This window comes from Heliangelus exortis, chromosome 10 (assembly GCF_036169615.1).
Source record: "Heliangelus exortis chromosome 10, bHelExo1.hap1, whole genome shotgun sequence".
Taxonomy (NCBI): domain Eukaryota; kingdom Metazoa; phylum Chordata; class Aves; order Apodiformes; family Trochilidae; genus Heliangelus; species Heliangelus exortis.
This window is the reverse complement of record NC_092431.1, coordinates 1678752-1698718: the sequence shown is the minus strand read 5'-3', so window position 1 is coordinate 1698718 and position 19967 is coordinate 1678752. Positions and strand designations below refer to the sequence as shown.

Below are 19967 nucleotides of genomic sequence, written 5' to 3'. Positions count from 1 at the left end.
AACATGTGAAGCCCATGCTAAGGGCTGGTTATTTTGGCATCTTTGGTCAACAGCCTGTCCACATCTCTGGTTGCTAAAAGGGAGTGGGAGAAGTATTTGGTGAGCAAAATCCTTGTGAAGTTCCTCTAGCACATTCTGTACCTTCCCCGTGCACATCTGATTCTGCTGTGTTAGGCTTCTGAGGGCAGAATAACTTCACTGGAAATCCTGATTCAGGCATCAGCTCCCCAGGCTGGCTGATTCCTTAAAAATAGCAAAGAATTGATGGAAAATAGCATCTTGCTCCAGTAATTAGTTTGCTGTGTTGGGGAAGAAAGTGCTGTCGAGTGGTTTAAAGACTGCCAGAAGGTCCCATCTGTTCCAGAAGCAGAGAGATGGAGGGCTGGGCTGATTCAGGAGTGGGCAAGGGATAGCAGAGATTTAGATTTTCAGTCTCCTTGTACTTGGCATCTGAGCAGTGCCCTGGTGCCTTTCCTTTCACCTGGCAGTGAAGTTGTGACCCTCAGGAATGAGCAGAGAGGAGCCCTGTGATGGGGAAGCTGCAGGGAGGGATGGTTTGAGATGCAGCAGCATCCAGCTCCAACACTTCTACAGAGCCACTTCATTTTCAGCTTATCTTGGGCTGTTCCATGTGATAAGAACAAGCAAAGGCCAAGGAGCTGACTGTTTTTAGAGCTGTCATCCTGTTCTGGTTGTGACTCTTGGTGACTCATATCCTCCTTGCTTCACATTGAGCCATTATTAGTCCATCAGATTTGCTGAGGGACCAGCTCCTGGGACCCTTTCCTGACCCACTTCACTTAAAACAAGGACAAAGTGTCCCACTTGGCTGTGCCACTGAGCTGGAACAGATCTGAAATCACAGAATCCTGGAATGGCTGAGGTGGGAAGGGAACCTTAGAGATCATCTCCTCCAATCTCTCATCCAGAGGTTGCTCCAAGCCCCATCCAGCCTGTCCTTGAACACCTCCAGGGATGGGGCAGCCACAGCTTCTCTGGGCAATCTGTTCCAGAGTCTCATTTCTTCCTCATATCCACTCTAAACCTCTTCTCCTGCAGTTTGAAACCATTTCCCCTTGTGCTATCACTGGACACTGATGAAAAGTCCCTCTCCATCCTTCCTGTAGGTTCCTTCAGGGATTGGGAGGCAGCTCTAAGGTTTCCCTGGAGTCTTCTCTTCTCCAGGCTGAGCAATCCCAGCTCCTTCAGCCTCCTAGCAGAGGTTCTCCAGCCCCTGGATCATCTTTGTGACCTCCTCTGGACTCCTTCCAACAGATCTGTGTCCTTCTCATGGTGGGGACACCAGAACTGGGCACAGTTCTTGAGTTGGGGTCTCACAGGTGGATTGCAGAGCTGAGCTGTCACATATAAAATCAATCTTAAGTCAGAATGTCCAAGCTCTCAGGATGCTTTGGGATGGGACACAGCAGTTTAAGGGGATTTTTTTTAAGGCTGGTATAAATAAGCTGAAAGAGAGAATCATTCATTCTCCTTTCAAGGATAAAAGTGGGAAGAAGGGAATGAAATTGAGGGGGATGGGAAACATGAACTGAGGAATCTTAATCTGGTGTGGCAGCTGCTGGAACCAGCTCACACGCAGGCTGGTTGGGTTTCTCCTGACCTGTCTCAGCCTTGTTAGCTTGCCTTTGGAAATGCAGTTTAATTTCTAATGCATTATTTCTAACATTTGCTGGCTCTGGGAGCTTTTTTTCCCTGGCATTCAAAGCACTTCAGTGTGTGTGGAGCTGTCTCCTCCTCTTCCACTCTTCAGAGCTGGGATGTGCAGGTGAGGGGATGGCAGGAGCCTCCCCTTGCATCAGCCTGACAAGGGGCAGACAACAAAAAGAGACATCCCAGCTTGTACTTTAAGTTTCCTGTTAATTCTCCTTATGCTGGACCATTTTCTAAGCCAGGGAAAAGTGGGTGGTGGAGTTGCCAGTGGTAAGAAGGGAGCTGGGGTGTGTAAAAGGGATAAGCTATAGGAGAATTGCCTGGCTGTGATCCCTTCTGCCACAGCACCAACAAGAACACCTGATTAAACCTTCACCTAATTAATTCTTTCCAGTTAACTAGTGCCAAGTGTCTTGGTTTGAATTCTGTTGCAAAATTAAGGGACTTGGATGCTGGGGGGAGAAGAAGCTTTTGTCACTTCCATAAATATGGAATATAAGTGCTTGGAAGGGGGTTATGATGAGATCAGCAGAGGCATCTGTTAAGGCTGCCTTGTGTTTAGGGTAGATTTAGCTGATAATTGTGATTTAACTAGTTTTAGATTTGAAAGTGTATTAATCAGCAGGATTTACCCTGATTTTAGCTGATAAAGAGGAATTTGCTGAAGGGGAGAAAGGAGTGTAAAGCTTCCCCCAGGAGAAGGTTTTTCTGAGCTCTTTTTTGTCTCCTCTGGTGCAAACCAGTGTCTCTTCTGATTAAGGTGTTAATAACATCAGCAGCTTCTCAAAAACATTCTCAGGGACCTGTTTGCATTCCTTTATGCCAAGAAGTTGTCTCGTGTGACTTGTGTTTGCAGCCTTCATCCAACTCTCTTATTTCTTTGGAACTTTGTACTTGTGAAAACCATCCAAGTGGTTGAAAAGAACCAGAAAAATCCTGCCTCTTCACCCAGATAAAATCAAAATAAATATCCACAGTTGGATATATATCTATATATATATATTGCCTGGAATTGATACCCATGGTCTCACCCATCCCATCTTCTCCCTGGGGCATCAGGAGGGAGTAGAAAACCAAGGCTGAGCATCAGCTGAGGTTGGCAGCAGGGCTTGCAGCTGTGACAGGAGATTTTGTCATTTCAGGGTGACTGCTTTTGAGATGCAAACTTGCCCAGCCAAATCCTCTCCTTCACTGGGAAGAAGTTTGTGTTTTGGCTGGGTTGACAGTGGGCACTGGAAACCAGAAAGCAGTTGTTAAGGGCAGTGGGAGCAGACTGGGTGCCCCATCAAGCTGGGGGGGGGGGTGTGCTCCCATTTCTTGGGAATTCAGGGTGCTGAGAGCTGTGGTTGCAGTTTCAGAGGGTCAGCATTCATCTCAGGGCTTCAGTGGGGTTTTTATTTAATTCTTCACATGCAGGAACCCAGTGGTGGGGATGAGTTGTGAGCAATTCATTCCCCAGCCCCTGTGTCACTTCCAAGGGAGATAACTGGGACAAGGTAAATGTAAATTTTTAATCTATACTCATTGAATGCAAATTACTGCTGGAAGTTCATTCATCTTATCTTGGAGGACACACAGAATACCCCAAGAATATTATTTTTAAAACTTAATGCTCCATTTTTTCTAGAAAACAGCTTGTAACTTATTTTACAAATGTTCAGTCAGCTTTTAATGACACAATTTAAAAACTTGCAAATGGATTTTGACCCTTTTTGTACTGAGTGAAATCATCTGAAGCAGTGGAATAAAAGTTGAGCTGTTTCAGTAATGTTCCTCTTCCCCACCGTAAGATTTTTTGCTTTATTTTAATTTCCTTCCTGAAAATTGAAAACCCTGTAAGAGTTATTTGATCAAACCGTAGAACTACGTTTTCTTGTTAAGGGAAAAAAAAAAAATCTACAATATTAATTTTTCATATATGTTTTGAAAGGCAGAATGCTGGCTGAACTGAAAGAAAATTGCTGTGTTTTTGAAATGACACAGAGTATTTATTGTTCTAGCAGTTAGTTTTATGTGACACATTATTAACCTTTAGAATTTGTCGAATATAAGCAGCGTAAATAGAAATAATGAGATGACATAAAAAAGGAAATGTTTAGGTTGAACATCACACCCTGCAACTTGATTGTGGGAAGCACTTGGCTGTGAAATTGTCTCCCAAGGGAGCTGGTGGTGCTCTCCACACCTGGGTCTCCTAAAAAAAAAAACCCAAAAAACAGATAAAGTCTTGGAAAATGCTCTGGTTGGTTAGAAAATCCTGCTGGAGAAGACAGAATTAGGTGACCAAATAGGTCTCTCACTGCTTTTAAATTCTGTAATTATTTAAACATTAAGTACATATCAAAACTCATACACAACTGGCTTGGTTTTATATTGCTGGGTTTGGGAGTGAAGTCATCTATGGAAAAGTAGTTGAGAACAGGTATCATTGCCTCCTGGAACAATGGGGCTGTGTCACTGCTTGGTAAAATACCTCTAACTTTATCTTTTCATCAAAAAAAAAAAAGTTTTGCTGCTGTTTCCAAGCACAGCCTAACCCAGAATGTGGGATAGAGCTTCCTGTGCCCCTTCCTCACCCTTCAGATTGCCCAGCAAAGCCTGTTTAGCTCTGACCACCACCCTGAGATGTCTTTTGCTGAGGTTTTTGGGGGGTTTTTTTGACATTGGTTGATACTTGCACAATGTGGATTTGTTGGGTTTGGGTTTTTTTCCTGCCTTCCCCATTGACAGCAGCTTTGCTGATGTGGGTGAGCAGTCAAAGGCCATCAGAGAGAAGAGGTTCAGGCTGTGGGAAGCTGCACCAGGGTAAGTTTAGGCTGGGCATTAGGAAAAAAATCTTTCCAGTGGTCAGACACTGGGATGGGTTGCTCAGGGAGGTGGCTGAGTCACCATCCCTGGATGTGTTTAAGAGGTGTTTAGATGTAGTGCTGGGGGATGTGGTTTAGGGGAGAATTTTGTAGAGCAGGGATGGTGGTTGGACCCAATGATCCTCAGGGTCTTTTCCAACCTGAAAGCTTCTATTCCAAGCTGTCAGTCCAGCTCCCTCACAGTGTTTCTTTGAGGACAAGGAGTAGCTTTAGGGCAGGGTTTCTGATGGACAGACCATCCAGGTTGCAACCTGACCTCAGTCCTGGTTGCATCCAGAAGGCAGAGATTCTTCTGGCTGTGCTTTCCTTGCTGCTGCTCTGCCTGTTGCCTGGGTTCAAGCATCTTTTGCCATGGGCTGGTGTCTGGTGGGCTGTTGGGTGGCTCCATCACCAATGGTGAGGTCTTTATCCCATTAATTCTGTTTTTCATCCACCCTGTCCAGCAGCTGGGCTCCTCTGTTCCCTACCCCTGATGTGGAATTCTGCTGCTCAGGCACCACACAGAGCAGGCATCGTGTGCCAAACGTCTGAGGGATGCACCTGATTTGCATAGATTTGAATAATGTCTACTTTATGGTGCCATTAAGCCGTCGATAAAAAGGAATTGCTTCTATAATTCAACCAGGGGTTTATCAAAACACTCCAAAATGCAAGTCTCTGGCAGAGGCTGGGTTTAACCATCTGATGAAAGGTGTTACAAAGCTTAAAGATCTGTGGGTTTATGGTTTCCTTGTTTCTATTAAGTGGGCCATTAAAAGGCACCTGGCAGACTGAAGCAGGAGCACTTCGAATGACCTGATCCCTGGCTCCCAAATCCACTCCAAAACCTCTTGCAGAAAAGCAGCTTGGGCTTGTTCAGCCTGGAAGAGAGAAAGGGGAGACCTCCCTGTGGCCTTTCAGTACTTCAGGGGAGCCTGTGAGAAAGCTGGGGACAGACTTTTTAGCAGATTCTGTAGTGATAAGACAAGAGGGGATGGTTTAAACTAAAAGAGGAGAGATTCAAAAGGAGGTGCTTGGACTGGTGCTGTCAAAAATAAATTCCCAGCACCCCGTCCCTGCTGCTGGGTTTTGCTGGGCTGAGCTGCAGCTTGCCTGAGGATCAACCATTGGGTTTGGATGGAGCATTTCTGCCCCTTTTTTTGATTTAATCTGGAGATTGGCTGCAGCCAGGTGATCTGGTGCTCAGTATATTCCTTCCAAATTAGCTTTGCAACCACCTGATGTATCATTAGAGAAAGAAAACTTCCTTGCTTTGCACCCTTAAGAGAGACAAAATTCCCCATCTGGTGAAATAGCTCAGCTTTTCTGAGCAGGGGAAGGGGAGGAAGGAGGCTCAGAGGCATTTTCTCTGCCCCCAGCTCTCCCTGATGGATGAAAAAATCCACTGTAGCATGAGGGTCTGATTCACCCCTGTGAAATAACACCAAATATTTGGTGTCAGCATGGCCAGGGCCTGCTGTCACTCAGCAGGGGACAGGGCTGCTTGGTCAGGGCTCTTTCAGCACCGGTGACACCTGTGGCAGGAGCTCCTCGTGGCTCAGAATGGGATCAGGAGAGCAGAAAGGAGGAATATGGATGACCTTGAGGAACAAATAAAATGAAAAATCCAACGGGAAGGGAAAGGTCGTGCCCACAGGGACTCATAATGAGAGTTTCTGCTGCACACTCATTAGTTGGAAAGGGCAGAAGAGGAGAAAGGGTGCTGCTCGGGGCTGAGATGATGAATTACCCTCCGTGTCCCTTCAGCTCTGGGACTCAGAGCTCTATAATGAACTTTTTCCCTTCCTTTGCCTCTTGCCCTGTGCAGGAGAGTCAAGGTGGGTTTAATACCATTTAAAAAAAAAATACTTCTCAGGTCAACCATGGTCCACAGCAGCAGGTGAGGTGCAGGGAGGGACTCTTGGGAGGGCTGCAGATGAGCCAACCAAAGGCTAAGGTGTACAATAAGGTAAAGCCCAGGGAGAGGCTTAAGGCTGGCTGAATCAGGTGGGAAAAAACTGAGGTTAGAAAGAAGTTTCTGGTGGTAGAGCAGTGGAATCACCAGTGGATACGTGAGGTCCTTGGCTCTCTCCAAGATCACAACCAGACTTGGTGCTGGGGACTCCAGGGACTGTAGTTCTGCAGTTGCCTTCCCCATGCTCCCCCCGTTACTTCTGGTAATTGAGTTGCCCGGGGGATGCAGCACCAGGGGATGCTTGGTTGCCTTGTGGGAAAAACATTATTTTGAGTTTGATCCCTTTACTGGGGGTGGGGAGAAGATGAAGAAATCTGCAGCCATAAAGCAGGCAGCTTTCGTCCTTGCAGCCTGGAGAATAGGAATTTATCTGCCTGGTGCAGACTAACAAAGTGTTGTGCAATCATTACAGTAAACATGAAGGATGAAAACAGTTTTAAGTTTCATTTTGCTTGCTGTCATTTTTTTTCCTTCCTTTTTTTTTTTTTTATTGAGCAGCAGTAATTCAGTAGCATTGTTTGACTCCTGTTTGCTTTGTAGGGGCCCTGACGTTGTATTGAGTTCCTGCTCAACATTTCAGTACAGTCGTACAATTTGCTGCCTAATGGAAAAAGCAATAATTATTCCATTAATACCAGGCTAGAATTTGTCCGTGCTAAACAAGAAATCAGAAAGCACTGAGCAGAGCAGGGAAAAGAATGCTTCTCAGTGTTTCTCAGCTCTTTTTTTTTTTTTTGGTGGAGAACAAGAAGCAGCACTTTCTTGTACTCCCAGGCACAGACTTCCACAGACTTCATCAGACTGCTGTGCCATCCCATAATGATGCTGAGGGGGTGTGAAATCACTCACCCTAGCACGGGTAAGTGCTGAAGAAGAGGAGAGTGTTCCACACACTGTCTGACATTGGTTATTCTCTGCTTTGCCCTCCCTGCAGACCGTACCGAAGCCGATCGCGCTGGAGCCCTGCTTTGGGAACAAAGCTGCTGTTCTCTCCGTGTTCGTGAGGTTGCCACGAGGGCTGGGGGGGATACCACCACCAGGACAGTCAGGTGAGGACCAACCTTGGCTCTGCTGGCTTGGTGTTCCCTCTCTGCACCTTCCCCAACTTTACAGAGTCCTCCTGTAGCTCCAGGCTCCATCCTGCACTCACTGCGGGATCGTTGCACCCATGCCCAGGTTGGATGGGGCTGGTGGGAGGTTCCCTGCCCATGGTAGGAGGGTTGGATTTTGGTGATCTTGAAGGTCCCTTCCAACCCAAACCATTTTGTGATCCTATGACTGCTGTACCCCTGCAGCTGCTGAGGCTGAGCTCGGGTTATTTTAAGCTCTGCGAGCCTCCTGCCTGAGGTTTCTCTTTGATTTCTTGGGTCAGTTGATGGATGAATATTTAATATTTGGATTACACTTGAACTTTTGGCTGGGGAAAAGGAGGCTCTGGCACAGATGGCTTTGCAGTAGTTACTTAGGAAGTAACTTGCCTCCCTGCCTGTTCCCTCTCCATTCCCAGCTCCTTTTGTAAAGAGACATCAAGTCCTTTCAGAGCATCCATGCTCTTCTCTTAGCAGCTTTGGGCAGAAAAGTTTTCTGCATCCAGCTTAAAATTCCCTTGTTCCCAGCCCCTTCTCACTGAAACCTGCTTGCAGGGCACAGAGATCTCATCTCCTGGCCAGTTTGGGATTTAACTGGGGTTCCTCCAGTGGCAAATGAGCCAAGTAAAGCAGAGGATCTTGAGAGAGCTGGGGCTGAGTTGGGATGGTTTGGTTGTGGGATCTATGAGCTCAATCCCAAAGGGCCAAGAGTGGCTCTTGGGTGGATCTGCCAGGAAGAGGTTGCAGAGGTGGTGGGTGTCTGCAAAGCTTGGTGAAGCCTCCAGATGCTTTCAGGATTTATTCCAGCACATCTGCTGGAATCTCCCCCCAGTGTTATGGGTTTCACATCCATTAATACCCACACTTCTCATTCTCAGCTCTTTCTCCTGCAGTGGCTTTCAATCAAACACATATTTAAAAGCTTATTTCAGAGCAGCCACTAGAGTTCAAGCTCTAAAACCAAAATGCTTCCCTAGTTTGCTTTTTTTTAAGAAGAGCTCAAAAAAAAAGATCCCCGTTTTGTGGCTCGGAGGGGTTTTTTCTCAGCTGGGGGCTGGGGGGAGGATTTCTTTCTGTGACTCTTTTGTTCCTTGGCTTATTTTCTTTTGTGGTCTCAGGTCTTGCAGTGGCCAGTGCACTGGTGGACATTTCACAACAGATGCCAATTGCCTACAAAGAGAAATCGGGTGCAATACGAAATCGGAAACAACAGCCCCCTGCACAGCCAGGAACCTGTATTTGATGCATGGACATCAGAAACTGTTTAGGGTTTTAAAACAAAAGGGGAAAAGGAATACCTAGGAGGAGGAGGAGGAGGAGGAGAAGGCTTTCCAAGTTGTGTCACAAGAGACTGGAAGCGCTCGGGAAAAAAACACAACTTCCTTGAACCCAACTTTTTCTCTCATCTGCGTGCTAGTTGGCTTTCTTTGACAACTGCTCCACTTAAGTTTTACTGACACGTGGCTTCAGATTGCTCCTTTGTTTACTTCAAGTTTAAAAGTAAAATAATTTTCTTGCAGGTCCAGTAACATCTGATTGCCTCCATCCATGGTCAGTGTAAATAGAACAGCAGTCCAATATGAATGACACTCAGGTTTCTACATGGAAAGTGCTTTGTAGTTCATGTGGTTATCAAACTGTACAAAGAGAAAAAAAGATGCAGTGTTTACAGGTGTCAGCTCTCAACACATAAACACTACTATTAATCTTGAAAGCATCTCCATCCTTTGTTTTCATTGAATAACCTGTGTTTATTTCCTCGTTCCTTAAGGGGAACTCTCTTCCAGATACAGTCAGCATGATCCACAGCACCAGGAATGCAAAAGCTGGGGTGGTTTTGCAAGGTGGATGCAATACCTGGAGAAGCTGAGTGTTGGTTTTGAAGGACTAGGTGTTTACACAGTCTTAACCTGCTTGGAGTACACCACACACAAGTGCCTAGACTTGAACAGATCTAGGGAGTGAGGAGACTGCTGCATCTGTTTCTTTTTAACATGGTTATGTTCCTTTTGAGTATATGTATGCACACATAGAGACTCACCCAAGGCAGTCTGTGTTCTTTGTAATATATCACATGCAGTCAGGGAAAAAATGGCATTTTCCTGGCCAACAAACCACTCACCCAGGTGGAAATATCCGGAGGGAAAGCAGAGTTTCTGCATCTCATAAGAAAACTCCCGTTTTCACCGGGGCTTTTTAATAGAAGAGGTTTGTTTTCCAGTTCAGATATATTCTATTTCTGATTTTCTCTGCCCATTTGGCCTCTTTCCCTCCCCTTTTCCTCCTTCCATTCCTCTGAGTGAGAGCTGAGCTGTGCCCAGGGCTCAGAGGCTTTGCTCCTCTGCAGTAAGGTTTGCTCCATCTCCTTACAGGGTGTCAGAAGCAATATTCCAGGTGCCAGATCATTTGAGAATGAAGGAGAAAAAGAACTTCAAATAAAAAAATAAAAAACCCCAAAACAAGCAGAGCAGCCTTGTTTGGCCACAGGTTTGAATTTTACATGATCAGTTACTGCTGTTTCCCATTGGGCTTGGACTCAGATGCTGCAGAAGGTGGCTTGTTGGTTGAAGGAAGGGACTTGCAAGCAGCAAGGAGAAGGTTTGGCTTTTGGGGGATGATATCAAACCATCTGAAGTAGCTTAACTAGTTGGGATTATGCTTTGAGGTTCAGGGTTGGACTTCACCCATCAATCAACCTCTGCCTGATGGTGCCCGATGGCTCCCTGGATTCTGGAACATGCCAGGGCCACCTAAAATTGAGTTTATGGGGAAGGTAGCAAACGAGGGGCCTAATTGCTGCTTAATCACAGTAAATGTGGTTTCATTCAGGTCACTGAGTCCCCGAGGAGGTCACTTTGTGATGATGAAATGGAGAAGTAACAAACCAAGGGGAGTGATGGAAAACTCCTGGCCAGGTAGCACCTTTTTCCAAAATGAAACCCAAGCCAACTGCATCTTTTTTTTTTTCCTTTTCTTTTTTTTCTTTTCTTTTTCCTTTTGTGCACATTTTGGTGATGGATGGCATGTCAGCCACTCAGTTTTTTGGTGTTTTGTATTTTGAAGAAGCTCTTGGGAGCAGGGGGACATCACACCCTGAAGTGCTGCTTGTGTCTGGACAGCAGTGGGGGGGGCACAGCCTGCTGGGTTAAAAACCAGGAGGATTTATCATTTTGGTTCAATGGGTCACTTAGCAAATACAACAGGACTGCAGGAAAAGAAAATACTGTGGGGAAAAATGCATTTTTTACATATATTTGTAGGTATGTGTGTTGATATACATTTAAAAAAAAATGCATCTGTTTTTAATTCAAAGCCTAAAATGGGGAAAGAAATTCTGGGAGGGAAAGGGGTGAGCTTTGTCTTTTAGTGTGAAGGGATTTAGGCAATTTAAGGTTTAACTGATGCACCATTTCCCTCAGACAGCTTCATCTCCTGGAAAAATGTTTCCTGTGTGCCCAGGGCTAACCTGAGCTACAGAAATCAGGCTGGACCCAAATCCTTTCCCTCTTATCCCATCCTTCCAGTTGTGCTGCACATCCTTATGTTCAGAGAGGTCTTCTTGCCTCTGCCAGAGTTTTTTTGGGAGAATTGCCAGCCCAAACTGAGGAAGTGCTGAAGTCTCCTTGTTCAGCTTCAAGTTGTTGCTTTGGTTTTTCTGAACAGAAATTTCTCTTGGAGTAATAGACCTGGAGGGGTGATCAGTCTAAATGGGTAAAAAAATATAAATGTGGGGTTTGGGTTTTGTGTTTTTTTCAAGCTTGTCTCATCTCACAAGCTTATGGTGGAGTCTGCTCAGCAGTGTGGGCACCAAGTTAGGTGTCAGATCTTGGAAAAATGAGCAAAACTGATCAAACTTGGAGGTTTAGGAGAACCAAACCAATGTAAATAGAGGAATGGGACTTGATTTATATAAATACACTGAAACAGCTCCTTGAGGATGTAACTCTCCATATTGATGAGGGAAAAAGAGAACTCTCATACATCTCTGCTGCCAGCAGTTTCATCCCAGCTTAAAGGTAAAATAGAGACCAGGGTGGGAATGGATGGGGGGGAAGAAGAATTGCCAGTGGTTTATCACCAGGCCAGTACCAAAAGTGAAAGATTTGTGGGTTTATTTCTTCTGGAGGTGTGTGGGGGGGAAAAACAACTTTATTTCATGGGAGAATCTGTAAATAAATGAAAAATAACACAGATTTTGCACTTGTACATACCTATACAGTGGCGTGCAGAACACTGAGAGATTTAAAGTGTACATAAACCAGAAAAATATTGAATGTATTTTTGATGCATTTTAAAATGATGTATGAGTTTTGTCTTAATATCTTCTTCATCTGATGATGAGTATTAGATAACTTTCCAGAGCTTTAAAGAACCATCAAATTATAGTCGTGATATCTTGCAGTATAAAGCAGGGAGGCAGAACTTGCCTTTTATGTATTCAAATGCATTTCACTTAAATGTTTAAGCGAAGGAAAATACAGCTCTTCCATTTGAAAGTGGTAAAAAAAACCCCAACACTTGAAGGCAGGTAATAAATGTACTTGAAGTGGTCGTTACTTGGAGGATTAAGTCAGCAGTTTGAGCCTCTACCATTAACATTCTGCCAGTGATTTCCATTCTAAATCACTATTTCCCAGTGCTGAAATTCAGCACTCCAGGTCTCAGCCCTCAGAAAGTTTGTTAGCCTTTAAAAACCAAAAAATCTATTAAAAAAATAGAAATGTTGGAGCCCTTTTATTCCAGAAAGCAACAGCGCCATTGGATCTCTAAATAAATTTTTTTTTTCTTTTTTCTTTTTTGCTCACCCTTTTCAATTCTTTTTTTTTTTTTCTCACCCTTTTCCATTCTTTTTTTTTTTTTCTCACCCTTTTCCATTCTTTATATTTTTTTTTTAGCCCAGGATTTTTTCTGACCTGTAGCATGAGTGACAGGAGACCCTGCCATGGAATGGGTCAGGATGTTGCATATGAGGAGATTATTGGGACCCATCTGACTCCTTTCCCCTCTCCTTGGGCTAAAACCAATTTATATGGAAAGAGCCAAAATCTGTGCATCTGTAATGCTTGTGATTGGTGTAAAGTCCTAGCTCAGAATGTACCAAAAGGGGATGATGTGGCACCATAAAAACATGACAGGCCCTGGGGTGACTCTGAGGCATCGTTTGTGTTCTAACCATGGTTCAGAAACATCATTTTCTCAGAATTTTACCAAAATACACAGAGATTGGGTTTGTAGTCTGGTTGGGAAATGGCAGCACAGCTTGCTTGGCCCTGAGGATGCTGATGGGAGCTTTGGGTGAAAGGACCCAAGAGGCCAAGATAAAACTTCAGGCTCATCCCATCAGGTGCTGAGAGCCCAGTCCTGGAAAGATGAGGCTGAATCCTCCATCCTTACCTCTCCCCACCTTTTGCTTTCCTGTGGGACCCCGAGGTGGGGACAGAGCATCTGCTGCCCCTCTGAACCCATCAAACCCTTTTTCCTGCAAACAGGGATTTTTGGGGAGTTTGCCAGGAAGGAAGGAACAGACCCAAGGAGCGACTCCAGCTCATCCAGCCAGCTCCCAGTAAGCTCTGGACACCTTTTCCACTTTTTTATCTTCATTTTGGGAATCCCACAGGGGAAAGGGAAGGAGGAGGGGGTGGGTTTTTGGGGCCTTCTTCAACGGGAGATGCTCCTGGAAGATGGTGATGGAGCAAAGGGAAGGGAGGGGAAGATGTTGCTCGGTTTTGGCCACATTGTTGGCAATTTTAGTTCAATTCACACTTTCTGGTCAGAGCTAGGTGAGCTTCCCATGCTAGGAATAGGGCAGCAAACTGAGGTTTTCTCTTTCTGCTTCTTCATGGGTGCAGGTTTTGTGCAGCTGATTCCTTAGTTCCAACACTACACACATTTTTCTGCATCTTCCAGGTACTATGGTTCTTTAGCCACTTCATCCACATTTTTCATTGACTTCCACAAACCTCACCAGGATTAAAAAAAAAAAAGGAAAAAAAAAATTGTGGAGGAGTGTAACATGTCAGTCCATTACTATTATTATTTTTAAAAGCAAAAAGAAAATAAAATCAGAGTTTTCTATTACTCCAAAATCTGTGCACAATAAATGTTCTTGAAGATCCTTGAATGAATTGTATTCTGGGTTTATTATTTTTTTTTTCTTTCTGTTGTTATTTCTGATCCTTACCTGTATTCAGGCTCGAGCTTCGTTTGTGAATATGTATAATTTAGCATTTATTGCATTCATATGTAAATACAGGCAGGTATTGTAAAGTATTTCATCGCTGGGGGTTGTGGGTGTTATACATACACACATTTAGGACTGCAGTTTTTTGGTATAATTTTTTGTATTGTAAAATAACAGCTAATTTAAAGCAGGAACGAGGAACTTACTGGGAGGTCTGTGCGTTTTAAATACAAATGTGAAGTACATGTATATAAATAAAAGTAAATAATGCAAATCTTTCCTCTGAAATAAAAAGTAGATGATCTGGTTAACGTTTTTCCCTCCCTGCTTTTTCTTCTAAATGGGTTGGTTTTTTTTTGCTTGCTTTTTTTTCTTTTTTTTTTTTTTTTTTCCTTTTTTTTTCTTTTTCTTTTCTTTTCTTTTTTTTTCTTTTTTTTTTTTTTCTTTTTCTTTTCTTTTCTTTTTTTTTCTTTTTTTTTTTTTTCTTTTTTTTTTTTCTTAAAACAGGAGGAAGAAATCACCTGGGATGTTTTAGACACCTGCCTGGGGTGAGGGTGAGTCCTGCTGTGGTGGTGGTGATGGATCTCAAGGTATTTTTTTCCTACCTTAACAGGTTGGCTTCACCCCATCCCAGGGACCAAATCTGGGAGGAAGCAAACCACCAGATGCCAGCTTTAAGCTCATCCCTTCCCAATTCCCACCTCCCCACCACCTCCAAGCCCCATCCAACCTGGGCTTCAGAATTCCAGGGATGAGGCAGCCACAGCTTCTGGGGGCAACCAGGGGCTCAGCACCCTCAAAGAATTTCCTCCTAAAATCTCTCCCCAATCTCCCCTCTGTCAATTTAAATCCATTCCCCTCATCCCATCCCTCCAGTCCCTTGTCCAAAGCCCTTTCCCAGCTTCCCTGGAGCCCTTCAGGTTCTCCAAGGTCTCCCTGGAGCTTTCTCCAACCCCATCTCTCTCCCCCTGGCTCCAGAGCTGCTCCAGCCCTCGGATCATCTTTGTTGCCCAAAATCTTCCCCAAATCCCTCCCAAATCTTTGCACCCCTCACCCCACTTGCAGCACAAGCACCCTGGGGACTCCCAGCTCCCTTTCCTGGGGGTCTCTGATCTCTCCCCATCCCAGCAGAGTTGTTTTTTCCCCAGCTCCCTCTCCTCCTTGCTCAGCAGCAGATCCAAGCTGTCTTTCCAACTAAATACAAGGCATCTGACCCCATCCCACGACTTTCCCACCACCCCACCTAAAAAAAATCCACATCCACCCCCTCCCTTATTTTTTTCCAGCTGCCCTTATGGCACAGGAGCAGTTCCCAGCCATGGCATCAACAAGGACAGGGACAAGAGGGTGAGGAAAATGCACGTGTGCTTTATTCATGGATATGTTTGGATATTGACATGTACAGAAGAGAGAAGCACAGGTGACACCCCAGCAGGAGAGGCAAAATCCCAAACAAATCCCCCCAAAGTGCAGACACACAGGGCCTTGAGCATCCCCCTCCTCCTCCTCCTCCTCCCCGTGGGGTTATTGCTCCACCCTGCCCACCAACCATAGGATCTTGGTACCTCCACAATATTCCACAGGCTTCCAGGTCTGCCAAACCCCTGGGAATGGAGCTGAGCAGCCAAAAAAAAAATAGTTTGTTGGATACAGAAAGTTTTTCTGGGTTTTTTCCCTTTTTTTCTTTTTTTTTTTTTCCCTTTTTTTTTTTTTTTTTTCCCTTGGTTCTTTTTTGTGCTTATGAAAGCCCCCAGGGATGGAGTGATTCCTAAAAAAAAAAAATTGTCTCCCTTTCTCTCCCTTGGTCCTTCACATTTCCAAGCAGCTTCTGTGGCTTTGGTGGTTTATCAAGAGGCTTAAAAAATAAAAATAAAATAGATTCTGTTGTTCACAGAAATCAACAGAGGTGAAACTGCATCTGAAAAAAATTCCTGACTTTTCACAAGGGTTTTAAAAAAATTAACCTGTGTTTGGGGGGGAGAATTGGAATGGAATTGGGGTCCCTCCATCCCAAAGGACTGCTCAAAATCCAGCCCTAGCCTTGCAGAGCTGGATTGGTGACCAAGGCTTGGAGGGAGGATTGGCATTAAATATTGGCAAAAAGGGTGAAATAAACAGGAAAAAGTCAGGTAGGTTTTGGGATGGGGGTTTTTTGTTTGGTTTTTTTTTTGTGTGTGTGGGTTTTTTTGGGGTTTTTTTTTTTGGTGTTTTTTTTTTTTTTTTTTTTTTTTCTTAAAATTCTGCTCCAGGTGTCTGCCCATCCCACCCCTCTGCTTCTTCCCTGGAGGGCAAGGATTGCTCTGGATTTTCCTCACTTCATTTGGAAGCATCCCCAGACCATGGGGAACCCCCAGGACCTGGCCTGGGACAGCACTTGAAGGCTGAGGACAGGGGCTGCATTTTCAGACCTGCAACCTCAACTCCACAAATGACTTTGAGCTCCCTCCACCCAAAAAAAAAAAAAAAAAACCCAAAAAAAAAACCCCCAAAAAAGACCTCTCCAGCAGCCACCCATTTACACAAACTCACTATGCAATTTTTTTTTTTTTTTCCAGGGATCCCAGCAGACCATTGCTATGGATTTTTGACCTTCTCATGCTCTCAGGGTACAGATCTTGAGCTCCCATCCTCCCAAAAATGAGGCCTTGGGAAGACACCACCATGGGAATCAAGACTCTTGTTGGCCTGGGATGCTTTGGGATAATGAACATCTTAAGGAGTCCTCAAAGCAAGGTACACATCCAGGGGAGGTGGGGATGTCTCTCGTTGAAATTTTTAAAGGGAATTGAAGATAAATCTGCCAGAAAGTGTGAACAGAGCATTTGGGGTCCTGCTGTGGGATCTGGTAATGGACTGGGTGAGTTCCTCCATCTCCTGTCCTCTATGAGCAGATTTTCACCACCCAATTTTCCACCCCAATTTTTCACAGGGTATGAATCCCAAGGGATGTCACGGTCCTCAGGGAGGTCCTAAGTGGGGTCATCAGTCCTCCTGACCCCCTACAAAAGCTCTGTCCCTGCTGGCTGTCAAGCAGAGAAGGAACCAGCACCCTGGTGTCCCCACTCCACCACTTAAGGATGGGATGGAGCCAGGAGAGGCTGCAGGAGTAGGGGATACTCCTGGAAAGCAGGAGTCAGGATAAGGGATACTCCTGGAAAGCAGGAGTCAGGATAAGGGATACTCCTGGAAAGCATCTGCCATTCCCATGCCCATCCCAGGCTGAGGTTCAGGCAAGGAAATGAAAGGAGATTAAAGCTCCTGGCTTGCTGGGGCCAGGAGAGCTGGGAAGTGGCAGAAGAAGGCAATGGACAGCAAGACCTCATGGTGTTGAGGTGGTTCCTTGCCTTGGGAGGGCTGAGCTTCAGGGCTGGATCCTTCTCAGGATGCAGGGGACAGAAGTTTTCTCAGGATGGAGGCAGCAGTTGTGTCACCTGGTGCAGAGATGGCTCTGAGAGGACATCCCCTGGGTAAAGGGGAGATGCTCACAGCAACTCAGGGCCATGGGCACTTTGAAAGGAGGTGAGAGACTTTCCTGCCTGCTTGTCTGATCTGGCTGAGCCTCCTGGCAGTGAAGATTCAGTTCAGGGGGAGGGGGGGAACCACAGGACCATCTCAGCCTGGTCCTTTGCACAGCCCCAGGTGAGGCCAACCCCGTGCTACAGCCCCAAGGACCACAAAGAGCAGAACCTGGGAGAGGATGCAGGCAGGAGGATTTCTGTGGGTGTCTTGCACATCCACCAGCACCCATTTAAAAAAAGAAAAAAAGAAAAAAAAAAAAAAAAAAAGAGAGTGGTTTCACATTGGACCAAAAGGCAAGAAAGTGGCTGCGGTTTCTCAGGAAAATCTGAATTTAAAAGCAAGGGAAGATGTTCTGGGTGTTCTGCAGGGGAATGAAAAGCACTGGACTGGGCTGTGCCAGCTGCTGCTGAGCTTTTCTTTGCATCCTATGGAATTTATGACTTTTCTTGAAGGACCCCAACCCCAGGACTAAATGGGCTGCTGGAAATCCAAGGCTGAAAATGCTCAGGGAGAATCTGGAGCTCTTCTGGCAGCTCCTGGGATGGTCAGGCCAGGTAAGCATTTATCCAGGGGAACCTTCTCATCCCTCTGTGCCATCTTCTTTCTTGGCTTCATCTCCACTTCTTGGATGGGTAATTAGCACTTGGCAGGAGGCAATGTCCTTCAGGTGCTGACCTGGACATCAGAAGTTGCTTCCACCACCTCTTCAAGGGGGAGAACCTCAGCATTCCCCTCCCTACCCATGATATGATCCATGACTTTCCATGTCCAGAAAACAGCTGGATGTTTGTGTCCCCAGGGTGGCATCTAACAAACCTTTCCTCAGCTTCTCAGGGGGATTGGGGGATGCACAGGTAGAAGGGGGGAAGGGGTTGTGTTGGGCTGGCACTGAGTCCCACCTGAGGGCTCACAGGTTCATCCCACCTGGAGAAAGGTTGGCTTGGAGTGGGACAACATTGGCCTCTGGTTTTTCAGATGTGACCCAAAAAAACCCAAAACAATCCAACATAAACCCACCCTGGATGCTTTACAGGACCAATGAGTAGAGCTGCAAGGGGTGGGGACTGAAGAAATCAGGTGTCAACAAAACTCAGGACACGTGTCCTCCTCACCACCACTGATCTGTGACATTATTTCACTAGAAAGGAGGCTCTGAGGGGTGGGTGACAGCTTGGAGATCCCACACTGCCCACGGTTTCATGTGGGTGGATGATCCCTGCTCAGCAGTCTGTGGTGTGGTGACTTGGTCCATCCCAGAGGTGCTTCAGGATCCTCCCTGGTGAACAAATCCCAAAACCTTCCGACTGGTGCTGTGGTTTCTTCAGGCTGAAGCAGGTGAGTTGTCCTTTGGGTCCTGGACATGGGCTGAACTCCACAAAGTTTGGGATGTCAAGAGGCTGCCCCCCAACATGAGTCAGGGCTTCAGGAAACTTCCTGACAGCTGATCCATCAAAAGGTTTTCACCTCTTGACCAGAGCAGGCAAAAGAATTCCCTTTGCAGCTCTCGTGTCTTGGCTCGACTCTTTCCTTCACCTTTCCCAAGGGAATTGTCCATGGCTCCCACCTCATCCAGGGAGAGCTGGAGAGACAACAACCAAGCTGTGGGATGGCAAGGTGGCCAGGACCAAAAAAAAATGAGGTTGTCGACAATGCTGATTGTATAAAATCAAATAAATTGGCAAAGGGATGAGGAGGAGGAGGAGAAGGAGGAGGAAGGGACACCCCCACCCTCACCTCCCTCTTCCCCTTCCCTCCCTCCCGAAAAAAAGTTACAGGTCTGGTTGCTTTGGAAAGAAACCAACACCAAGAGAAGTCTCTGCCTGGCGTGGGGCCACCCAACATCAGATCATGGAGAGGCTGAGGGCAGCCAGGGCTGGGAGAAGCCACGTCTGGAGCAGAGAGGGAGCTGCTGGGCTGGAGGGTCCCGAGGACATCCGAGTGGAGCCCCGCAGGAGCCTCTCCTCCCCTGCCACCTGCAAGGGAAAGGAGACAGCACGGGGTGAGATGGCTGCCTGAACCCCACCATGGGCCTTTAGGAGATGGGGGGCCCAGGGACCAAGAAGCTTTCAATCTGTGTGTGTGTGTTGGGGAAGAAAAGGACCTGGGTATGGTGGTCATGGGTTGGCCAAGAAAAAGGACCCAGGTATGGTGGTCATGGGATGGCCAAGAAAAGGACCTGGGCATGGTGATCATGGGTTGGCCAAGAAAAGGACCTGGGCATGGTGATCATGGGTTGGCCAAGAAAAGGACCTGGGCATGGTGGTCAAGGGTTGGCCAAGAAGCCCCCCAGCATCCTGGATGGTGTCAGCACTGGGGTGGGCAGCAGGAGCAGGGCAGGGGGTGTCATCCTGTGCTGGGCACTGCTGAGGGCACATCTTGAATTTTGGGAGCAGTTCAGATGGTCCTTGGAGTCTTGGTAACTGAGAGCTTGAGTTACCTGAATGTTCAGCAACTGTTAATTATTCACCAGTAAAATAATTCAATCTGGAAAATGTTGGGTTTTTTTTTTTTGGGGGGGGGGAGGCAAATCAGGGTCATTGCTTTTTATGTAAAGATAAAATATTTAATGCCTCCTGCTGCCATCCTCTATATATTGATCTGTTACTTGTTTTAAAATCACTTCAATTTAATCTTGCTTTTATACTAATGATTTGCTGATGACCAGAACATTTGACTTATTTTTTTTT

The 19967-nt window shown here is 45.8% G+C and overlaps 2 protein-coding genes across 2 annotated transcripts in view; one reads left to right on the top strand and one right to left on the bottom strand.

Annotated features, from left to right (window-relative positions):
• Positions 1-14072, top strand: part of ATRN (attractin) — a 151665-nt gene extending 137593 nt beyond the window's left edge. The window contains exons 28-29 of the mRNA XM_071753147.1: positions 7427-7541; positions 8699-14072. Of these exons, the coding sequence (XP_071609248.1) occupies positions 7427-7541; positions 8699-8823 (240 nt within the window). The 3' untranslated portion in view covers positions 8824-14072. The remainder of the gene's footprint in view (positions 1-7426; positions 7542-8698) is intronic.
• Positions 14073-19022: 4950 nt separating this feature from the next.
• GFRA4 (GDNF family receptor alpha 4) overlaps positions 19023-19967 on the bottom strand; it is a 55097-nt gene continuing 54152 nt past the window's right edge. The window contains exon 8 of the mRNA XM_071753146.1: positions 19023-19253. Coding sequence (XP_071609247.1) covers positions 19122-19253 — 132 coding nt within the window. The 3' untranslated portion in view covers positions 19023-19121. The remainder of the gene's footprint in view (positions 19254-19967) is intronic.